Raw genomic sequence first — 19,664 nt, forward strand, 5'->3', positions numbered from 1 at the left:
ATTCACCCATCCAACCATTACATGAAATCTAAGATTTTATCTTGCAACTTCGATCTTCACAATTTCATGACAATTGTCTTGCATTCTCTTCATAATAATTCACATAAATTAATTCGTACAATAATTTTTCAAAAACTAAACAAACTATTGAATAATTTGACTTCACTTGTTTGTTATTATGAAATAAAAATTAGACAAGATGTGGGACCCAACATTTAATACTATTAGTAATTGAATAATTCGATCATTTTATCCATATTTTATTTGTATAAAATGTTGGTAATCTATGTATTAAAAAAAAAGATGGTAATCTTACTTAAAGATTTTGATTACCAATAAAAAACTTCTTTTGATAATTTAATGGTTTTGGCCAAAATTTAATGGTTACCAATAACAAACTTACTTAAATAACAAAAAAAAAAATTGGCCAAAATTTAAATAATAAATTACTGATTTTAATATAGGCAAAATATGAATAAAATGGAAAGCATTAAAGAGTTGAACATCATTAAAAAAAAAAATTAAAAAAAAAATTGATAGTTAAACTTTGAAAAGTTTTCTTCTTTCCTTTACTTTTTCTTATAATGATTGCCATAATTTTATGTTTACTTTTTTCTCGTGTCCAATTAATGATTTTGATTTCAACAACTTATTACCATAATTTTAATTGGATATTTGGTATGTTTTGATGACACATTGTTTTATAGATTTCATAAGATTCACTTTATTATATTGGTTTCATTTCAACAACTCATTACATTAATTTTAATTGAATATTTGGTATTTTTTTTATGACACATTGTTTTATAGATTTCATAAGATTGGCTTTCTTATATTGGTTTCATTTCAACAAATTATTACCTTAATTTTAAGGGAAAAAGATTTGTTTTTTTATTTAGTATTTCATACTATATCTTATCGATAAGATATAATATAGTATAAAAAGTTATTTTTTTTCTCTCTCCTAAGTCACTCACTCTCAGTGACGTGGAGAAAGAAAAAGAATAATTTTTCATATTATAACTAGGGATATTCATCAACCGATCCAAACTGATTCAAACCGCGGTGACCGAACCGAAAAATCGATAACCGAACAAACCGAAAAATCAAAAATCGAAAAAAAAAAACCGTAAATTTTAATTTGATTGTATCGATTTTCGGATTAGTTGATGAAAATTGATCCAATGTATTAATTTTTCTCTACCTACTTGAGTCTTTTCTCGATCATAGCCCAAAAATTTCTAAACCCAAAAAAAAATTTAGTTACATTTCATCAACAAAATTTCATTTGTGTAGAGCTTCATATCCATTGCCAAAAAAAAAAATTATATTATCGTTAACTGATGTTTTTTTATTTAAATTTTTTTTTTACAAAGCATTGATATATAAAAGATGTTATTTGCACAATAATTATGAAACAAATTTTAGGATTTTAAAAAAATTGAAAATCGATCTAATCCAAACCGAAAAAAATTGGATTGAATCTGATCAGATGATTTTTCCTTCCAAAATCGATCCAATTCAGACTGCGATCACCCCTAATTATAACTATGTCTTACAAGTAAGACATAGTGTTAAACACTAAAAGACACAAACTTGTATCCTTTAAAAGGAAATCAACTTAACCCAAATTTTAATTGGATATTTGGTGTTTTGATGACACATTGTTTATATATTAAGAATCCCAACCCATGAACTCACACTGCGTTTAATATTCAATTTATGATAATATCTGAAAATTAAAAATTTAAAAAAATTTAATTTTCTGAAAATTCTGAAAAATACCTTGTAACAAACACCGTTGGGGTTGAACTCTCTTTACGACCTATCGATTAGCTAATGTATGGTTGAGTTAAATTGGATCCACTCAAGTTAGGCCGAAATTTATTTTTTAAAACTTTATTCACTGATCCAAATATTTTTTGAAGTTATTTGGACTAGCCTGTCAAATTCATCTCGTTGTTTTGGCACTTCTAGTTAATAAAATGGGTTTGACCTTTCTTTTCTTTTAATTTTTTTTTCTGCCACACTCATATAAAAAAAATGAATTTCATTATAAAGAGAAGAGAGAAAAAATGTTAAAGAAACCATTCAATTTTGTATGATTGTTGTAGAAAAAATTTCTCCAACGAAAGAAAAAGTATTTTTCCCTAATAAAATACAAAGAAAGAGAATGTGGTATTAATTAACAATTTTCTTTCTTTTTATTAGCCTGCTTGAACTTTTTCACAATGAAGAGGATTTTAAAATATTTTATGAAAAGAGTGTCGTAGATTTAAGAAAACATTCGTCATTTTCTTTCCATTTAAGAATAGGAAATTTAAGCTTTTGATTAAAAAAAAGCTCATCTATAGTAAAAACAAAAGAAATAGAAAATTTGATGTGCATCTCATTACCAAAAAAAATAAAAAATTGCGAACAAAAAAAATTAATGTATATCTGAATTAGTTTATTTTTTTTCCGCTTTGTGATATAGCTTTCGAAAAATCTATTATTCCCTAAAACTAATCAATTCCTAACACGCACTTATTATATAAAAGTAATATTTTTTACCCCAAATATTTTACTATTGATTTCATTTAAACTAACAATTTAGTATCACATAATTTAATGAAAGGAGGTAATATAAAAAATATTGATTTAATCAATATAGCTTATATAAAATAAAGAGAAAATATATTGTTTAAAATTATATATATATATATATATATATATATATATATAGAGAGAGAGAGAGAGAGAGAGACTAATTTATAGTTTTAATTATAAATAAATAGATTACCACTCATGTGACGTACAAATTGTAAAAACTTATATAAAATATGAAAAATCTCTTTTCATGATAAATTTAAAAATATATCATATATTTATTGAAATTGCAACGCCCTTTAAATTAAATATATCATATATTTATTGAAATTGCAACGCCCTTTAAATTATGTAAAAGATAAGTAAAAAAATTTTATATGAATCTCGCACGTTCAGCAATAGAAAATTTTAATTAATTTACTATTCAAATATGAAAGTAATATTATAATTATTATATTAATAATATAATTTTAAAGTTATTTCAAAATCAAATATTATAACTTTTTATTATTATGTTCATTATTAAATTTCTTATTTTAATATTACTTCTTTTTATAAATAAAGGATTGAAGGTTTATTATTTTCCACTTGGGGCGTTTGGTAGAGGAAATTTTTTTTTTATCCGGAAATCTCGATATTCAAAAATATGAAAAAAAAATATTCAGTTTACGATAATATCTGAAAATTTAAAATTTAAAAAAATTCAATTTTTCGGATATCCTACAAAATATCGCGTACCAAACGACCCGTTAAGAATTGAGATAAAACATAAAGTCTATTGTGGACCCATGCGAGTTTGAATCATCTTATTTTTAACTTGTTTTTTTTTATATAAGCAGGAATTAGGCCAAATAAATTTTAAGAAAAACACTTATAAATATATTGAAAAGTTCTTTTTTTTTACAATGAAAAGCAAAACTAAAAACCTAAAGCTCCTAAGAGGAATTTTTTTATAGATAAAATTTTATTTTTACCCAGTGTGATTTTGTGATTTATCATTTGACTCCTTATAATTTTAAATTTACCGCTTAGACTCGTTGTGCCGAAAGAATTTACCATTTAACCCCTTATGATTTTAAATTTTCACTTAGACCCTATTGTGGTTACAAAAAAAATTTACTTATATCCGTAGTGGTTATAAAAAAATTTACTTAGACCCTGGTTATTTAAAAAATAAATATTTAAAATAAATTTTCTCTCTTTTTATTTTATATCATAATGTAATGCATTTATGGTTTGAAAAATATTTCAATTTTATTTATTTTGAAATTAATTTATAAATTATCTAAAAATTTTATTTATTTTAAAAATATATTTGGAATTAAAAAAATATTATTTAAGATAAATTAAATACATATTTTAAAATACGGTATTTATTTTCTTTAGATAATTTTATAAAAAAATCGGATAAAAAATAGATAAAATAAAATAATACTTAATTTGAATTTATTTTCTGAATAAAAACGAGTGATTAAAAAATAAATATTTAAAATATGTTTTATCTTTTATTTTATTTTATATCCTCATGTATAATTCTTAAAAAAAATTATGAACGCCAATTTGGAAGTTTAAAATGAGCGTAGTTAAAAATAATAATAAAAAAATTTGATTCCTATCGAGAATATCTTTAATGAGGGCGAAGAGATTTTTGAAATAATAATAAAATAAAATTTAAGCATCATCATTAAAACAACAATTTAAGATGAACAAAGGTCCCAAAATTGCAACAAAAAAACCAGAAGACATAATAACTAACGACATTATTTAATTGAATTTAAAATGCGGAAGCGGAAGCCGATGGAGACGTTATTTTGGGATTCCCGACAATGAAGCTCCTCCGGTGAGGGGTAACGGGGCCCCGGCGGCAGCCGTCGAGGATGGCGGTGAGGCTGTGGGGCTCAACATCTTTGGCGAGCCACTGATCAACGAAGAAGATGGTCTGAGAGCAGGGCTTGTGGGGCCCAGTGGAAGTAACCTCGAGGGAGTCACAGTACCAACCATGGTGAGAGCCTGAGCCGTCGGAGGTGAGGTTGAGACGGCAAACGGGGGAGTCAATGCAAGGTCCACGGCCACTGAAGGCGTCGAGGTTGGCACGCTCGAAGTAGTTGTGTCCTGCACCCATCACACCCCATGACCTCAGGTTTGGGACCCACACAGACCGGTTCATCGCATCGCTCAGTGTCACGCTTATGTTGGAATCGGTTCCGCCTTTTATGATCGACCCGGTCTTTACGAACAACGTGTACACGCACTCCTGTAGTTTGTGTTTCATTAAACCAAACTCATAATCATATATTTTACAAGGAAATTATTATGTCATTTTACACGAGATAATTATTTTATGTTATTCTCATATCAAAAATTATGTCACTATTTTTTAATTTTTTTAAATAGGTGGTGGGCCTCACTGCATCATGTGTCTATAGTAGGAAATAACTAATTCCAACAATATAAGAAAATAGAATCTTTTACAGACTGTTAATTTTTGTGTATCTAATCGTTTTAATTTATTAGAAATTAATAATATTTTAATGAGTGAGACTCAATAAATCTCAATCATTAGATGTATGAAAATCAATAGTTAAAATTTAGTGTAAAACTTATTATTCTTATACTGGTGTAAGTTATTATATTCCTTCGTATACATGCAAAACAAAATTACTTAGAATAATAATAATAATAATAATATGTTAATATGGAATAATATATCATCCGCTACATTAATAAATGGATTTAATGTTTATTACGTTATATAAGATAAATTTTATTTATTACATACATAAAAATGTACGGGACTCATGTGAAGAAAAGAGATAAAAAGAAAACGTAGGTCCCATGTACTTTTATATATGTAGGAAACGAATTTATCTACTGATAAATCTTTAATAAATAAGATCATATCCATGACATCTTTCAATTTTAAATATTAATGGATGTAATTTTTATTTTTATTTTTTGTTATCAAATTCTGTTTGATAAATGATCCATGTGAGTAAAAATATGCAATTACAAATTTTTCAAAAACGAAACTAAATGCATTACAAGTAAGCAAAGATTTTAAGTAATAATTCTGTTCACATTGTAAAAGATATATGAACGGATTAGATTGATCATAAAAAGCATTTAAGCGAATTGGGCGAAGATATAAAAGAAGAATAAGCAATGCTAAAGATTCAAAAAAGATGTGATTGTCATGTGTCGTATACAATGAAAATGGCTTTGATGTATGTTTGTGAGGAAGAAGATTATGTGTTAGTGATGTGCGAAGGTAGCTAGATGAAATGAAATGAGGTTACAATTAGAGAAGTGAAGAAGAAGAGTACTGTAAAATACTTACATTGGAGTCTCCGGCGTGTGCAGGAAGGAAGAAAGCTACAAAGAGAAAGAAGAGGTAGATATTCTTCATTTTCTTAGATGCACTTCGTGACTCTCTATTTGTTGTTAGATCCAGATCTAGGGAAACGAGGAAGATTCAGCAGGTTACGCATATATGGGTAGTATTTCCGGGAGCCACGTTTACCCCGTCTTGCTTAACTAGAAATATTTTTTTCTTTTTTATGAAAAAGTAACTATTAGGGAAGAGTGACCATAATGTCACAACTTATAAAATAAATTGTTTAATTATCACCCGAATAATACTTTTTACTAGACTGTACCACGTCTAAGTTCACTACCAGTCATATAGCAAACTTGATTAGGCCACGTGGCACGTTCCCATTAGAGTACTAAGTTCGTTACAATCGTAACGAACTTCGTCGCCTATGATTTCATGACACGTGCATATTTTATAAGAAAAAAGCAGACTGAATCAAGTTTATTATGACTGGTAGCGAATTTGGTGCGCTAATGGAAGCGTGCCACGTGGCTTAACTAAGTTCGCTATAACTAATTGAAGTAAAATGTACTGTTCGCGTAGTATTTTAAAAAAAAATATTACAAAATTGATCAATCTATTAGTCTATTAGGATTTACCAACATTTGATATAATACAATTTTTATATAATATAAAAGTCTTTTATGATTATTTTCACGTAGTAATTTTTAACTATACACCTATTTTAATTTAATTTTCGAGTTTTCATTCTTTCATAAATGTTTTTCTTAATTTTTCATTTTTTTTCATTTTTTTTAAAAAGCAATCAAAGTGTATTTATTTTAAATAAATTTAGGTAGAATGCACTGACATTTACCTGACTTAAGTATGGCATGGGGCAACATCATTTGTGAAGCAGCATTTGAATAATAAGAAAAATTACTGAATTCAGACGATAAGAAAATACAAATAATAATCACAATTACCATTTCAATTGCTGGAGCTACCAAGATCAAAGTCCATGGTGTAATCATACTCAATTGTCGGAATTACAGAGGCCATGAATTCACAACATGACCAGTTCAATTGATGATGACTCAAGGAGAGGAAAAACAACTAGTGCATATTAACATACATGTGTAACCCCAGATGATAACAAAAAGCATTTATTAACAAAGAATGCTTCACTCCAACTAACAACCTATCATGAGTGTAAATCTAAGCACGATTCACTGGCCAAACATAGAATAGCTAGGATTTATTGGTCAATATGTCTATTTAATTGAAAGTCAAGTTTATTGTTTCCTAATCACTTTAGGCGTGCTTATCGGGATACTTATTAAGTTATTAACTCTTTTGGATGTGCCAAGTGTTACACACTTGTAGAGGATACATATTGGAAATAAGTTGAAAATGTAATTACAAAATTCGAACCAAAGATCCTTCCTACACAAAGGAGCAAAATTGAAAACAATAAACAAAATAAAATCAAAGTAACCAAGTTTCTCACGTACACGCTTTACCCAAATAAATGCCAAAAGCCTAATCTCATCTCAGATCAAGGAACATGATAGAGAGACCTCCTTAAAAATGGGAGAATTCCATTCCAACCTAAATTCGTAAATACACAAAACAGAAAACAAAAAATGGGTAATTTCATGCATAAAATTCTTGCACATTACCAATAGAAGAGGTTTTGTAAACATATCGGTATTACAGAAACAAGTGAAAGAAATTAAAAGCTAACTTCTAGGATCCATATATAATATAAACCACATTCTCCGGCACTATATTTTGACATTGAAATAATCTGGATCGAAGTGGTGTAACCGTACATAACCATCTTCACCTCCACTTGAAAAACTACAAAACAAAAAGAATACTCAAGGCCATTAAAGAAATAAAATAAACAGTTCCACAGTTATTCAGGACTATGTATCACTAAAGTACTCTGATAAGACAAAAATATCAGATATTTTGGGACAGAGAATTGAAACATAGACTACTAACCAATCCATAATATAACATTTCATAAATCACATGTAATGCTACAATTGCAAATACTATTTGAAATCATAATCCATCACAATAAATGTGACAATTTACTACACGGATCGTCCTCAAGTAAGATAATGTCGGATTATCTTCAACGTATTGCCTCTTCAAACTCCTTTCCATGATAATTATAAAATACAGACAACTAATGTCCAGCACAAATTATTTCAGTAAGTACATTGCTTAGCATAAATTTGAAAATTTCTTCTAACTTGAAGAGCACATGATGATATTATTCAGCAACAGATAAGTAAGCATTAATAATTTCATCTGTTTATGATAAATGACTCAAATAGAACCAGGTTACGTTCTACTCTTGTGCATTCTTTTTGTATCCTAATGATACTATCGTAACACTCTACTAACTGTAGGGGTATTCACTCAAGGTTATATTTCATGCAAACGTTGATCGACACAATCAAATGCTGAAATTTATATATTAAAAATATATAGACAACATACAAATTTTGGGTTTTCATTGATCAATGTAATGACCAAAACTAGTGGAAAAATGCTTTGTTGTTGTTCATATTTACATTACACCATATATATATTAAACAATTACACATAGTATATACAACATATGGTAAATTGTTGAGATTTTTAAACAATTACGTGAAAGAAATGGTGCGGTTCAATTACACATGGTGGTTTCTAAAAGTATATCATGAGGCAACACAAAAAAAGAGAGGTGAAGAACAAAGAACATACCTTTTTCCATCAGGGTTAAAGGCCAATGCATTAATTGGTCCGAAATGCCCTTTCACACCCCCAATTTCTTCTTGAAGAATCTAAACAAATGGAAACAACAAATATAAAATAGAGAAGTTGAATATTCAACATCATTAGAGAACTCAAACTGGTAGAGGAAAAAGAAACAACCAAATTTACCTTATCAAAGAATTTGGCTTCAAATTTGCCCGCACGATGATCAGTAGTTGTAACAGCTGATGCATCCTGACCACCTCCGAGCACCACCTACAAAAAACACATTGCATGGAATTCAGAAAACCATACAAGGACCGAAATAATAATATAATATATGGTCCAAACAAACGGAAGTAGGAAACTGAAGTAGATAAAAGATTTTCATCTGGCCCTATCAAGCATGAACTATTTCAAAGTGCACTTATTTCATGAATTAGTGAACAACTGCGATATGCAAAAAAGGGTGTTAGTGATTTATATGTGGAAAAAAATTGTATGAAGAAAGATAGGGGCTAGGCATATTCTTAACCAGCTTCCTAAAATTATAGGAAACCTTTCTGCAGGATAAACACGTCAATCAAATAAAGTAGAAACATCAGATAAAGTAGAGACAAAATCACTTGCATGGTTAACAAAACACGATTAGTATGAATATTATAACTTGAGATTGACTAGTTTACAATGCACAAATACATACATGATCAAGAAGAGGTGACATTGCAACTGCATTGACTGGGCGTTCTGTCACATATGTCTTGATAAGAGTTAAGGTTCTGGTATCCCAAAGCTAGTTAACAGCCAAAAGACGTTGTCAAAAAAAAAAAAAAAAACTGGTTAGGCGAAAATAAAATCAGGTGAAGTTATGGAGACAATATTTATGAGCACTAACAGAAAGAGAAAAAGTAAAGAATTAAAACGCTGATCATTAATACCCTAGCAGACTTATCAAGGGAGCCAGTAAGGAAATGTGAACCATCTGCAGATTTTGCGAGTGATGTTATTGTCTTTTTGTGGCCAGATTCCTTATCTGACTCTTTAAGTAGTTTTCCGGTCTGCGAACAAGTGAAAGAGAATAAACTAACTTTGTTATCACTGTTAGGAAATTGGAAAGCTAATAAAAGAAAGAAAAATGAAGAATGGAAGTGACCTCAGAATCCCAGATACGAATAATAGCATCTTCTCCGGCACTAATAATAGATTTGTTGAGGGGTCCCCAAATAGCTCTATTTATTCTTCCCTGGGGCCCCTTAATGACAAGCAGAGATTCACCAGTCTCTGAGAAATGGATGAATAGCATTAGAATTAGAATTAGGTAGTGGGTTCAGCAAATTAAATTAGTAGAGAATGAGAAAGAGCTTACGGTCAGTAGGATCTTTAGCAATGCGCTTGACATGGATTGCAGAAGGCAATTCCATAAACGGATCAGTGGTGATAACCGCAAGCTTATCACCAACAGAGAAGTCAACAGACCTAGCCGGGGAATCAAAATTGAATGTGTACAATTGCTGACCACTTTTCACGTTCCATAGCTTCACGGTCTGGTCAGCACTACCAGTTATCAAACGACCCGAATCTCCTGCATCATCATCATCAACCATGAAACCATATTCATATTATTATTATGGTAAAAAAAAAAAAGATAATTAGAAAATATAAAATGATGAGGAACTTGCTTGAGACATCGCAGCACCAAACGGCACCGTTGTGGCCTCGATAAGTGCCCAAGCGTTCGCCGTTGTCGGCAAACCACACGGTGGGGTTGTGGTCCTTTGCACAAGAGAAAAGGAGATCGCCGTCTCTGTTGTACTTGAGGAATGTCAATGGCCTCTCATGGCCTTTCATCAAAATTGGCCTCATACTTCCCCTTCTTTCTCTCCAATCTGCTCCTGCAACAATTAGGGTTCAAGTTCAACTTGCTTCTTCTTAGAGCCGTCAAATCCAAAAGTCTAGCAGGGCCAAAAAGCCCGCATATTAAACAGCCCAAACGAGCCAAAACATCATACAATCCCACGGGTTAAGGCCAGCCCGCAGGCCAAAAATCAATTAGGCAGAAAAATTTGTCCTTTTAGCAGCCAAAAAGCACCATATAACAATCCCACAATGAATATAACATCATAAGATCTCATTTAGAAAAAGGAAAAAACAAACTCAGCTGCTGTGATTTTACAGAGAGGCTCTCATTTACAATCCCACACACCAATACATATAGCATAAAATAGCAATCGAAATCAATCTACATTCTGCAAGGCATATGCGGTTATCTTTCTCTAAGGTAGAACATTTGAAATTTGATAATGCATTGTTGCAGAACTATAGATAATTTTGATACTCCATTTATTGAACTGATAACTGATGGAGCACAACACTAATCTTTCAGCAAATCCAGTGCCTAAGAATGGGTATTCAAACTTAGAAACAAGGCCTAACAGAAATAAGATTTTGAGAAATAATAACAACAATCATAAAAGCTCTCAGAATCCTATATTATTCTGATAACCAATGCAAAACAGAGATAGCATAACGCTAAACCATACCTCTGTGACGAAGAAAAAGAACGAGTAGAAGAAAGAATAAATCAGAAGACCTATCGACTGCGAAGAAGGAGAACACTGAGAAGAAGAAGAAATCGGAACAGGTGTGAGTGAGTGCTCGTGAAGAAGAAGAAAAACAAAAAGAAAGGGAAATTAGGGATCTAGGGTTTTGATAAAAAGAATGGGCCGGCCCGCGGTAACTGAATTATAACAATGCACATTACAAAGCCCAACAACATTTTCCCGACCCTAGTGGTCTTTTTTTATTTTTTTTGGTACGTACGCGCCCCCCACCCCCCCCCCACCCCCCTAGAGGCATTTGATTCACAATAAAATTTATATCTTATTTTATTTGAATTAAATTATTTGAAGATACGCATTTAAATCTTATGGTCTTCTATTTATATCGTAAAAATAAATTTAAATCAAATATTATTATTTTTATTGATATTATTATAACTTTTTTTTAAAATTAATATAAATAATTTATTTAACTAATACATCTTTAATTTATCTTAAATAATATTATTAATTTTAAATATATATTTTTACATAACTAAGAAAAATGAAAGATGATTTTTAAAATAATTTCAAAATAAATAACTTTAAATATTTTTTTAAATAGGAGTTCTTTTAATTATATTTTTTTTAAAGCAAAACAGATTAATTCAAAATATTTATCTATTAAATAAAAATTTATAATTATAAATATGGCTTTAATATTTTTAAAGTGAATGTAGATAAGTTATCTACATTCGCTCCCAAAACGACGTCGTTTTGAATTAAAAAATAAAAAATTATAATGAAAAAGACTATTATAACCCATAAATTATAATTGCAAAAACATATTGATTTCCGACTCAAAATAACGTCGTTTTGAGCTCAATGTAAATAAGTTATCTACATTGACTAATGTAAATAAGTTATTATTGACTGTAGAAAAAGCGAATCCTATAAATATTTAATTTAAACAACCCAGGGTAAATAAATAGTTTATATTACAGCTTCGTTAATCAGGCATAGGCATACATGCTGTATCTTCTCCTTTATCCTATTTTTTATTTTGTTTCGGTACAATTCAAGCAACAATAATATCTGAATATTAACAATATTACAAAGCAAATCGACCCCACCGCATATATGAAGTATCTATATTTCAAAAATCTTGACGTTATCGTATCCAACATTTCTTGACACTTTCGATACTCCGACATTCTTCAACACTCCAACACGCATTGCAGAGACTCAAAAAATAATTCAAAGATTGTGTTGTATTGCGTTTTTAGTTCTAACTATTAAATTTGTTGTTTACGATTACCATTTTATTGAGTTCAATATAAATATTTAATATATCTTATTTTTTTTGCAAAATTGATTGGTATTAGAAATTTAACTTATTTTTTTACCAAAACGTTAAGCTTATTCTACATAAATTAAAAATATTATTTAATACCAAAACGTATCCTAACGTGTCAAAATTTAATATTTTTTAAAATCAACGCATCAGAATATCGTATTGTATCCTGTGTCCGTGCAACATAGATGACGGCAGATATGAAATGAAAATAAATTCAACAATAACGAAAAGATCCACATAAACAATAATACTTTATTCCTATTAAGTAACGTAATAACCAAGGTTTGTTCGCCATTCGAGACTTTTGATCCTTCACGGACGATTATGCATTATTTACAATGGAATATTATTTGTCTCATATAATTTTTCTTTCCTTTCCCACCAAACCAAGCCTCCAAGCATATGAAGGGCCTATATTTATCACAACGACAAGGGCAAGAAACTCCAAGTATTATAGGGAGCAACAACGTGAGATAGTCTCTTACAAGCGGCATGTCAATTTATGTACACATCTCAAAGGAAATTTGTATACAAGGCACTCACGACTTACATGGCTATTAGTTTACATGACACGTACACTTACTGGGTCATAATTGCAAGGATTGTACTGAGTTTTAAGAAGCGCAGAAAAGAGAAGGAAAAAAAAAAATGTTCGTGTCAATGGATCAATGAAAACCAACAATGGAGAATATGCCCGAGTTATACTTGACCAAGCAGCTACCATCTGAAAAACAAATAAAAGTACAAATGATCACAGTGACTAATATCTGCTATTAAAAAAGCGTACATATAACTCCAAATTATATGTGAGAAAGAGAAAGAATCCGTAGAATGCACTGACATTTACCATTTGTGAAGCAGCATTTGAATAATAGGAAATATTACTGAATTCAGACGATAACAAAACACAAATAATAATCACAATTACCATTTCAATTGCTGGAGCTACCAAGATCAAAGTCCATGGTGTAATCATACTCGATTGTCGGAATTACAGAGGCCATGAATTTCAAGAATAAGAATAGATACCTACAGAAATAAGTATCAGTGATTATGTCACGTCACATATATTGCAGTTATTAGGAACAAGTATTATGCGTTACACTCATGAACTAGACCTTTATCCTTGAGGGGATGTTTAAAATTTAAGAAGATAGCAGCAACTACGTATACAAAATCACTTTTCAACATCAAGTGCGCTATATAAACTCATGCTTGCAAAATTATTAAGCATTCCACTACAACGAAAATAGCGTCATTATATCAAGCCTTCCTAAGTGGGATTAAATTCAGAAGCACCATACCAAGTTTGGGTTGAATACTTAACTGAATACTCATGAATTTCAGCAAAATGCACGTTATCGGGCGTACGAAGTCAAGCGGATTGGGTGATCTCTCCATTAAAAATTAAAGGACAACACCCACATGTCATCAAAATATAATGCAAGCTATCATATGATTGATAGCATTATCAATTCAGTACACTTGTTTTGGAATTCAATATGACACCCCAAGCAGAGAGTTGTACTAGATTTCAGACAACTCGGCAATTGTTATTACTTAGAGACATGAACGAAAGATCAAATGTCCAAATAATATAAGGAAACAAAAGATAAATGATTAATCAGGAAAAAAACATAGACATGCTTGACAATAAGCTCCAAAACATCAGGTTTAATCTTTTGTCATTTGTCAGATCTTACCTAGCTCATTAATAGAAGATATAATTAGGGAAGCTAATTGGTAAATAATATTTGTATGGATCGTGTCACAGCATGTGTTACCAGTAGTCACATCTAATAAGAGAAAATGCTAATTTATATCGTATGGATTAGTTGTATCTCCAAATGATAGTAAGGACAGAAAGGGTTTACTTGTCAACTTCAGGCTCAACTCCACATGACATTGACACATCAATGATTTTTTTCATCACTGCTCCATGTTTACATGGATGAATAGATGCATGCTTCCCAGGCAAGTGAGGGTGGTCCTCAATCGTTACCTGCGATATTTCTAGTTAGAAAAACAACATACTGACATAAATTTTAGCAATTCATATGCCATATCTCACCGTTTTGCGTGCATGGTCTTGACTAACATCTTCAAGGACAAGTTCAGGTTGCAAAAGCATTCTTGACTGCCACAAGATGAAAGATGGAATCACCAAACCAGAACACTAAGTGTCCAAGGTATAAAATTGGAAATAATGAAGGGTTTAGATGTTTCTCGCAAAGATTTAACCTAAATAATAAAAGCATCAAGTCATCAAATGAAAATACATTAGAACAATTTCCAAGTTTGGCATTAAGGTCAAAAACAGCTCCATTTCAGCCCTGCCCGTGCTTCATAGATGACAGGGGAACTATGCAAATGATTCCATCTTTATTCATCAAAATAGGAATAATACATTCATTATCGTTCATCCGCATGTTAAGGATCAGGTCTTTTTCTTTCTTTTTTTCTTTTTTGGCTGGATACATCAGGTTATATTCACTAGATTAAATCACTAATGCTATTTCTAGTAGCTATCATTGCCCAATAGACCGGCCAAAAGTAACTGAATATATAGTTACAACCTACAAGGATCAAGTGAATAAAACAAACCTCATCATACCCAGTAAGCCATACTCGAGGTGTTTGATAATATTTATCATACCTGCAAAATGAATAAAATCCACCTTTTAAAATCATTGCCAGAAAACTATTTGTTTCCAATATGAAGCAGATATATTTTATTTTATTTTTTTGGGATGGGGGATAGAAAAACAAGTTATGGCACAGAAAAGAGGGCAAGTAGAATATGAGAGGACAAAATATCCTCCAAAAAAGAAAATTCTAACACTTCTGTGGTTCCTGTCCTCATAGTCATAAACCATCCAAAAAAAAAACCTGTTTGGTAATGTATATCCCATTTGTAATTATTAAAAACCATAAATTAGATTCAGTTTAAAGATAACTATTTTCATCCTCAAATAACTGTTCATAACTGGTAACAATTTTGAAATCGTCTCGTTTTCTAAATAAAGCAACAGAACCAAACAAGAGACACAACAACGAATTTGAAGAAAAAAACTCAAGAATGCAGCAAGGCAACGCAATCTTTCATCGTATCATAAATAGCAATTTCGTTGAAGTAGCCACGATCAGAGCATCAAACAGAGGCCATAAACATAATCCTATTTTATAACAAGTTTAGGGGAAAAGAGACACCACCCTAAAAGAAGCAAGAACTCTAGTCCAACCATTTGCACTATAGATATTAAAATCATAAAGCATTTGTTACCTAGAGGGAGAGATTTAATAAACCCAGTTGAAGGCTCAAAGTAGATAGTAGCAGGCATCAAATGACAATCAAGAACATTTATATTGAAACTCATCTTACGTGACGCTGACGTCATAAGTTCGGGTTCGAAGAATATTATCATCATCAGGTTCATGAGCCACTAAATATGTTGACTGAAGAGTGGCCTCCATTTAGCATAAGAACAAGTAAATGACACAAATCACATTACTTACATCAGTATCAAAAAAGAAGGAATCAACAAAAGTACATTGTTAAAAATAAATAAATAAAACTAACAGGGAAATTATATGAAATATTATTACAAATTATGTAAATAATAGAAACTACGTAAGTTAAAATGAAAATTCAATTAGGGCTCACATTCAGGTGTGTCATGGCCTACCTAGTCATGCATTTCAAGTGAAACAATCATATAACCCAAATGAACTCCTCAGCCATCATATTTTTTAAGTGCGAATGAAGAATTGAGAAACTACGCCGCATTAGCATGTGGTTCTGGGGTCATTCTAGGGTTCATTGTAAATGCTCAAAGAGGTTGTAATGACGCACCTATATCTCGCAGTTCATGTTCACAGAACCGGTTATGGGTATTTGACAGTTAATGGCAACTGAATTTGAATAAAGCATTTCAGACATTTGACAAGATAAATATATAGCCTTCTAAAAGGACAAGGTAAGGGAAAAGCATGGCAATCATAATAAACAAAAGAAAAAGATAGATATTTAGGTTTCCACTTGATCATATGCATGAATGAAGATTATTCTGAAAAATTGTTAACCCCTAAAATCTCAAATGTATCCTCAAATGACACTACTATGAAGCAGCATACATGCTACCAGGATCTCTCTTCCCAAATTCTTTTTCTACATACATATTTTTCACCGGCGCTTGCTTTTTAAATAAAAATATTGCTAGGAAAGATCAGCATAATAAGACTCTTACTAAATACATATCGTGACAATACATCAGCACATAGCGGACTGTATATGTCTATTCTCCTTCATTTGATTTAATAAATCTTTAACCTTTTAGTCTGAAATTGATGTAGGAAAGTAAGAAAACTGCAATCATGCTTCCAAAAACGTGGTATTAACTTACAGGATCTGTTATAATGTTGTCAGTTTCTTCAAACTCTGCCATATCTGGAATATCTTCTTCCTCCTCACCTCCCATGTAGGTAGGAATTTGCTTAATAGAATTCTTTTTGCTGATTTCTAGGCTTTCCATGGAAGGAAAATCCTCATCCTCATCCGATTTGGTTTCTAAAATAAATAAATAAATGCAAAGGTGTAAGATCAAAAGATCAAAGCCAAAGCACAAAATACATGCCTCCAGTCCAATAGCAATATATACCTTTAGGTTTCCCATGAGTTGCTAGCCACCCATCATTATCTTCATCGTCAAGTAAAACTTCCCCTCCGGCAGCTTCGTATTCTTCTTCAACAGATGTAGCTCTCCGTAGACAAGGTACTGTTAACAGGACAGTATTTAAGATAGGCTTACAAATGTATGATAATTAAGGGGAAATACAATCATCACTACTGCTAACTTTCAGGAGAGGAAAAAATAACAGAAACAAAGAACACACATAATGTAAAAGGCATTCTCAGATCTTAACTCTTACCATTTCTAGTAATTAAGAATTGTTTATCAGGTGGTAAATATGGCTTCCTCTTGCTTGGCTCACCCGATTCCCTATAATTCAACAACTAGTAAGAGCTTTTGCAATTGTCATAACTCACATGCTTGAGCAATTTCTATATTTGTTAATAGGTAATGAACAACATACACATGACGTCCTCCAAAGGGTCCCTCTCATATGTTTCAACAAAAATCATTCAATATGTACAAGGAAAAAAACTCTGATGATCGAAATCCCTTCTGAAAGGTACAATTTTTTTCGGCTAAAAGAAGCAATTTCAATTTAAATATCCAATAATACCCATTAGAGAAATGATCATGTAACAGACCCCAAATTAGGAAAAGGAGAAAACTTGAAAACTATGAAGGTAAAAAAAGTTACCAGGACCAGGTGGGGCATTTGGCAACAAGATTATCGCCGGCGATAACGAACTCGGAGACACTGAGAACTCCTTTTTCTTTGAAGGCGGAAACGGTTCGGGGGCCTGTGATCCTCTCCACAGTGCCTTTGAAAGCTTCGTGAAGCTTCTGAGACAAAACCATTGTCTTCTTCCTCCCTCCGAGAATTTTGGGAAATTCTGAAAGAGAATGACGGAGGAGGAACGAAAGAAAGGTTTGGAGTTAGGAGTTGTTGCTCTCGCTGTTTATATTTCCTTCAAGTGCACGTTCCCCTTTGTCAACCCCACACACATCAAACGCAAGGGACAAAGGGAATCATGGACATCCTATCGATTCTCCTTTTGAGTATTCTCGTTCACATCTCAATTAATTAGAGTTTAGTTAAATATCTTACTTAAAACCTAATAAAGATATTTATAAGGATGCTTTTATAATAATAATAAAAAGATATAAGTAAAAAATTTAAAATATGTGCATAGTAACATTTTTCTATTTTACATTAAAATGCAATTATTATTGTTATCTAGTACTTTGGAAAAAATGATTCCGAAGTGAAAAAATAAAAAAATTGACTGTCTTGTAATTTTTTTGTTCTTAAAACTATTTTGTAAAATAGTTATGAAAACATTTGTTTTCTTTGTTTTTTTTGTTTCGAAAGTTAAAATTCAAAACACAAAACAAAAACAACTCAGACATGCTTTCTAAATTTGATTCTAAAAAAAGGGTTACAATTTTTAAAACTTTTTTTACAAGGCCTTATCAAACGGATTTTTTTGTTTTTTTTTTCTGAAAACAAAAAAAATATTTTTAGAAATAGTATTCAAACAGTAAGTTTTTCGTTCATGTTTTGAACTTATATGTATGCTTTATGAATTATTTGGTTATTGAAACAATAATATTAGTTGTCTCACTAGTGGTAAAATCAAAATTGTCAGAGCAACATTAGTTATTATTGAATGCTAAGTTGGCATGCTGCCCTTACTCTCTCTTTTTTAAATTTATTTTCTTCTCGATGAACACAATGCTGTTCTTGATTCAAAAGATGATTGAAGGCCGTAAAGCAATATAATTTATTGTCGTGAGTATAAAAACGCACAAACACCTCTTCCCATTAGAAAAGGCCAATCATAATAATTAGTAAGTTAAACAAAACTTCACATTGTAAGTTCAATGTGTCAACCAAGATTTGTATTTGTTTATCACTAATGACCCTTTACTAGTAGACATCATCGAAGGTAAACAAAGAAATACATGAAATCAAATAATTATCTCAAATAAAAAAAAATAAAAAATACGGATTGATACGCATGATAATAATTTAAATTAAAAAAAAAAAAATGCAAGATTCAGGTTTGTCGGTCCTATGAAGATAGAAAACGGTTGAGTTAATGAGGTTACAGTTACAACCTATAAGAGAACAGGAACCGTTTCCACAAACACAAAAGCCACTCTTTGAAGTGTGAAGAGAGAAAAGTAACCGAAACCCTTCAAAACAAAAACCATTTGTGTTGATCAGAAAAGAAAATGACAAAGAGATACACAATCTTGCAGGCAAAACTCCAAGAACTAGAATCTATACTCAATGAGGCGTTGCTGCGTGGCCAAGATACTAAATCCCACGACTCTCTTTCTAAGGATATCGAACAGAAATTTGTTTTCATTGGGAACCTGTTATCTGCTGAAGTTGCGTCTCATCCATCAAAGCCCCATCATTTGCAACACATTTCACAGAGGTTAGCAGCATTGGATAAGGCTTTTCATGAATG

The 19,664-nt window shown here is 31.1% G+C and overlaps 3 protein-coding genes across 5 annotated transcripts; all 3 read right to left on the reverse strand.

Moving 5' to 3' along the window:
* Window positions 1–4,363: 4,363 nt before the first annotated feature.
* LOC133311902 (PLAT domain-containing protein 2-like) lies at window positions 4,364–13,484 on the reverse strand. The gene is made up of 5 exons (XM_061513028.1): window positions 13,401–13,484; window positions 13,137–13,277; window positions 11,163–11,274; window positions 10,995–11,014; window positions 4,364–4,843 (listed from the first exon to the last, which is right to left on the reverse strand). Exons 1-5 carry the CDS (start codon window positions 13,482–13,484, stop codon window positions 4,364–4,366), a joined length of 837 nt encoding a protein of 278 aa, XP_061369012.1.
* Window positions 7,458–11,315, reverse strand: LOC133311908 (eukaryotic translation initiation factor 3 subunit I-like). Of its 2 annotated transcripts, none has more exons than XM_061513035.1 (9): window positions 11,200–11,315; window positions 10,339–10,545; window positions 10,026–10,241; window positions 9,813–9,940; window positions 9,598–9,717; window positions 9,363–9,452; window positions 8,849–8,935; window positions 8,669–8,748; window positions 7,458–7,765 (listed from the first exon to the last, which is right to left on the reverse strand). In XM_061513035.1, the coding sequence occupies exons 2-9, from the start codon at window positions 10,520–10,522 to the stop codon at window positions 7,690–7,692; spliced, it is 981 nt and encodes a 326-aa protein (XP_061369019.1). In that variant the 5' UTR covers window positions 10,523–10,545; window positions 11,200–11,315; the 3' UTR covers window positions 7,458–7,689. The 2 variants fall into 2 exon arrangements, with proteins under 2 accessions (XP_061369019.1, XP_061369018.1); XM_061513034.1 differs by having other exon boundaries at window positions 7,459–7,765; window positions 10,339–10,551; window positions 11,200–11,314.
* Window positions 12,878–18,241, reverse strand: LOC133311909 (autophagy-related protein 3). Of its 2 annotated transcripts, none has more exons than XM_061513036.1 (10): window positions 17,882–18,241; window positions 17,483–17,553; window positions 17,212–17,328; window positions 16,957–17,120; window positions 15,936–16,021; window positions 15,158–15,209; window positions 14,625–14,690; window positions 14,428–14,555; window positions 13,482–13,582; window positions 12,878–13,277 (listed from the first exon to the last, which is right to left on the reverse strand). In XM_061513036.1, exons 1-9 carry the CDS (start codon window positions 18,040–18,042, stop codon window positions 13,486–13,488), a joined length of 942 nt encoding a protein of 313 aa, XP_061369020.1. In that variant the 5' UTR covers window positions 18,043–18,241; the 3' UTR covers window positions 12,878–13,277; window positions 13,482–13,485. The 2 variants fall into 2 exon arrangements, with proteins under 2 accessions (XP_061369020.1, XP_061369021.1); XM_061513037.1 differs by having other exon boundaries at window positions 12,880–13,277; window positions 15,936–16,009; window positions 17,882–18,240.
* Between the last annotated feature and the right edge of the window lie 1,423 nt (window positions 18,242–19,664).

Source organism: Gastrolobium bilobum, unplaced genomic scaffold (genome assembly GCF_033153095.1).
Source record: "Gastrolobium bilobum isolate Gb01-03AN ecotype WA unplaced genomic scaffold, APGP_CSIRO_Gbil_v1 utg908, whole genome shotgun sequence".
NCBI lineage: Eukaryota > Viridiplantae > Streptophyta > Magnoliopsida > Fabales > Fabaceae > Gastrolobium > Gastrolobium bilobum.

Excerpts from the sequence above, each read along its gene's own strand:
- LOC133311902 (XM_061513028.1), bottom strand. The coding sequence starts at position 13,484 with ATGGTAATTGTGATTATTATTTGTGTTTTGTTATCGTCTGAATTCAGT. Across the intron at positions 13,278-13,400 it reads CAAATGCTGCTTCACAAATG|ATGGTAGCTGCTTGGTCAAG; the intron begins GTAAATGTCAGT and ends TTTGTTTTTCAG. Across the intron at positions 4,844-10,994 it reads TTATCAGTTCAATAAATGGA|GAGTGCGTGTACACGTTGTT; the intron begins GTATCAAAATTA and ends CACAAACTACAG.
- LOC133311909 (XM_061513036.1), bottom strand. The coding sequence starts at position 18,042 with ATGGTTTTGTCTCAGAAGCTTCACGAAGCTTTCAAAGGCACTGTGGAG. Across the intron at positions 15,210-15,935 it reads ACTTATGACGTCAGCGTCAC|GTATGATAAATATTATCAAA; the intron begins GTAAGATGAGTT and ends TTCATTTTGCAG. Across the intron at positions 14,691-15,157 it reads GGCTTACTGGGTATGATGAG|TCAAGAATGCTTTTGCAACC; the intron begins GTTTGTTTTATT and ends ATCTTGTGGCAG.
- LOC133311908 (XM_061513035.1), bottom strand. The coding sequence starts at position 10,522 with ATGAGGCCAATTTTGATGAAAGGCCATGAGAGGCCATTGACATTCCTC. Across the intron at positions 9,941-10,025 it reads TGCTAAAGATCCTACTGACC|AGACTGGTGAATCTCTGCTT; the intron begins GTAAGCTCTTTC and ends TCCATTTCTCAG. Across the intron at positions 8,936-9,362 it reads TGTCACCTCTTCTTGATCAT|GTGGTGCTCGGAGGTGGTCA; the intron begins GTATGTATTTGT and ends TGTTTTTTGTAG.